The 3,436-nt window shown below is 58.9% G+C and overlaps 1 protein-coding gene across 1 annotated transcript; it reads right to left on the minus strand.

Moving 5' to 3' along the window:
• Positions 1–570: 570 nt before the first annotated feature.
• LOC133206599 (cyclin-dependent kinase 4 inhibitor B-like) lies at positions 571–3,100 on the minus strand. The gene is made up of 2 exons (XM_061342704.1): positions 2,645–3,100; positions 571–1,131 (listed from the first exon to the last, which is right to left on the minus strand). Exons 1-2 carry the CDS (start codon positions 2,771–2,773, stop codon positions 868–870), a joined length of 393 nt encoding a protein of 130 aa, XP_061198688.1. The 5' UTR covers positions 2,774–3,100; the 3' UTR covers positions 571–867.
• Positions 3,101–3,436: the final 336 nt, after the last annotated feature.

Here is a 3,436-nt window from a genome sequence, read left to right on the forward strand (position 1 = left end):
GCCGCCTTCGAGCAACTTGGGAAACCCTGAGGCCGGGCTTGGACGTATGATTTTTAGTTTTTTGTTTCACACTGCTTTCGTTTTGCAGCTGTTGTGATATCTTCAAAATACTGTGAAACCTACAGTATCTCGGGGAAAAATCACCTGCAAGTTGTTAAAACGCTTATTTATTCGAGCGAGGGCGGCATCGAGCTTGCAGAGACACAATTCTATTTTCTCCTTCCATGTCAGATGTTTACAACCTTCATGGGAAAAGCCATGGATGCACCACGGGCTCATGTACAGACATGTAGAGCATCTTACGTGGTTTTAAGAAGGTATTTGCCAAAGCCTCGATCACGCCAGGAAGTCTTAATTCCCCACTGTCCCGGCCGGTTTTGCTAGGGAGAGGCAGCGCCCCTTGAGTCCGATATAACTGAAGACTGACATCAAACGGGGAGCTGTCGGCTTGGGCCCGGAGCTTCTCCTGTCCCCTTCAAACGGAGGGCTGGGTCGTGAAAGCGGGGAACCCCGGGGAAGAAGGGTAAACAGAAAGACCAGACACGGTCCTGTCAAAACAGGAAGAGTTGAAGGATTTATTGTGACACCTCTGCGCGGTGGGATTCCTTCATATTTAGTTTTCTTCACCGTGTTTGGACTGTAGTGCAAGAAAAGAGGGGCGTGGAGGGCAGTGGAATTTCAAGTGCAGGATAACATTACAGACACGTGCAAGATGTAGTGTACAAAAGAAGAGATGTTCCGCCTGCCCCTCATACGTGGGGAAGTGCAATGGGAGGGTTATTTACAGCAAGTGGGTGCTACAAGACTTTATATCTCCCGAGGCGGACACGAGCAATAAATTAGGGCAGGGGGCGGCAAAGGAGGCCGTTAGGCGCGCGGCGGCGGGTGGCGGAGGAACCTGGCCACGGGTCCGTGCGGGCCCCCCGCCGCCACGTCGAGGGGGAGGCGGCCGCTGCCATCGGGCAGGTCGAGGCGCGCCCCTGCCCTGTGTAGCGCCGCCAGCGTCTCCAGGAAGCCGGAGCGGGCCGCGTCGTGCGCCGGGAAGCAGCCGGTGCGCGGGTCCGGGCGGTTGGGGTCGGCGCCGCGCTGCAGCAGCAGCTCCGCCACCCGCGGACTGCCCAGCATCATCACCTGCGGGGAGAGACAGAGTTAGCGTCCCCCCTCAGCCCTCACGCTCTCTCCCTCCGTCCCCCAAGAGCCGGGATCGCCCAAGGACAGGAGCGGGAAATCCGCAGATGAGGCCTACAGGTCAGCTCCGGAGGAGGCGTGAACGGCGGTGAGCACGGACCGGGAGGGAGCGTTGGGCAGTCGGGGGAAATACTCCTTCCCCTAGCGGGGAATAGGTGAGGCAGAGCTACGCTAGAGCCCCATCGAGGCCGGGGCGTGCAGGCCTGTACCGGGGCTGCTCTGCGACAAGCGCCTGCGGGGGAATGGCAGGCGCGGGGCAGAGGGACCGTCCTGCTGCCGGTGGCCACCGCGGGAACCGATGGCGAGTCCCGAGCTGCTCTGCAAGGGGAGCCGCTGAACCGTCCCGGTGGAGAGGCTCCCGCGGGATGCCTCAGTCCCCCCCTCGCTCTGGAAGCTCTTCCAGGAGGTGTTCGGCAAGGGGACACGCGTGTGGGGGGAACATGCCCTCTTTGAGGGACTGCGCCCGAGCTGCCCTCACCCTCAAGAGAGCCCCAGACCGCACCCTTAGCCTCAGCCTCCTGCCCAGTGCTGCATCAAAATGTTCCGGAGCCCTCCCCCCCGGGCTCGCCGTTCTCTAAAACGGAGCCTTCCGCAGTGCACCTGGCAGAGGGTCCAGCGCAGCAGCTAAATCCCTGCAGCACAAAGGTGCAGAAAAAAAACATGTCAGAGGACGGCATCAGGTACGTGTTTCGAGTGATATGCTGCTCCGACATTTTGTAGCAGAGAGTTTCGCAAGCGCTGGCCGTAAAACTTAAATATAGCTGCGCAGGTTATACCAGTTTCGTTGTATTTTGAAAATTTAAGAAGAAGCTGGGTAGAAGAACTAGCTCGGAAATCAACTCAGCTTCATGAATCTAGTGTGTACTTCGCCTCCGAGCACTACATCTATCTACACGTTGACGCGACTGTAAAATGCAGGCAGTCCCCCACAAGGAGGGAGTGTTGGCTGTTTACCTGTGGTGTTCTCGGGGCAAGACTATCGCACCCGGATAATTCTGCTTGTAAGGGTCAGTGAATATCTAGTGAGAGTCAGTTAATATACCTTTTTTTTTTATTTTATTTTATGAGAGAGGAGGTAAAATACTAATAGATGTTTAAAGCAGAAGCCTAGGTATGACGAAAGGGTAATTCTTTCTGAAAAGCTGACTAGTTACTTTTTATTGCACGTGTATTGCGAGATGAGCATTGAAGTTCTCGGGTTTGAGTCATCCTATCTCAGTTGGTTAAAATAAAGTCGAGGATTGCTAAGATTAAAACCTCTCTGTTGCGGCCGTCACAGACTTTCGCCTTTCCACAAAGGCGAGGGGAACAGCTGCGACGTTTCGACAGCAGCCAAATACAGGTGTCGGGGGGCGGTCAAATCCGGAGGCTGCTCAGGTCCGCCGCTCCTCGGGCATGTAAGGGCCGCTCTCCCCTGCCCGCCTCCCGCAAGCCCCGTGTCCTCCGGCCTCCCTACCTGAATGGGGGTCCGGCCGTAAGAGTTGACCGCGTTGGGGTCTGCCGTGCCGTCCAGCAGCTCCCGTAGGCGCTGCAGGTCACCGCGGGCGGCGGCGTTGGCCAGCTCGTCCGCCGCCGTGGTATCCATTTGCCGCTTCAGGCTCCGGCCGCTCACCGCTGCCCGCTCCCTGCTGCCCGAAGGTGGTCCCGGACCGCGGAGGGATCGCTGCCCATGGGAAGGCCCGGACCCACCGCCCCGCTCCGCCCCTCCGGCGGCCCGCGGCAGCCCGGCTAGCACGGCCCGGCTCCTGCCCGGAGATGTCTACTCAGTGCCGTCGCCAGAGTGGCCTCCACCTGCGAGGACTCGGCGGAGCCGCCCGCCGCTAGTTTTCTGCGCACAGCTGGTGCCGCTCCGCTCCGGTCCTCCCCGGCCCGGTCCCGCCTCGCCCGAGCGCCGATGTCACCGTCACCACGGCGGAGAGCAACGGCAGTCGCTGGCTCCGGCCTCGCCCCTGCGGGGCGGAGCACCCCGAGCTGCCCTCTGAGGGCCGGGCTCCGGTGGTGCGGCGGCCTCTCCATTTTCTTTGTTATTTTTTTTTTTTTTAATTATTTTTTTGTTTATGTATTTTTGATTTCCCCCGTCCTTCTCTTGAGGGCAGCAGCGTCTGATTCCGTGCCAGGCTGCCCCGAGAGGGGAAGAGGCCGGGGGAAAGGGTAGGAGAAAAAGAAGCAAGGAAGCAAAAAGCTTTACTTAACGAGAGTGGGATTTAAGGCCGGGAGCGGCAGGCGGGAGCGCTCGCCCTGGGGCTGT

The sequence above is a fragment of the Neopsephotus bourkii genome, unplaced genomic scaffold (genome assembly GCF_033783945.1).
Source record: "Neopsephotus bourkii isolate Nb327-2 ecotype Australia unplaced genomic scaffold, CSIRO-AGI_Nbou_v1 NB_1814, whole genome shotgun sequence".
In the NCBI taxonomy this organism is placed as follows: Eukaryota; Metazoa; Chordata; class Aves; order Psittaciformes; family Psittacidae; genus Neopsephotus; species Neopsephotus bourkii.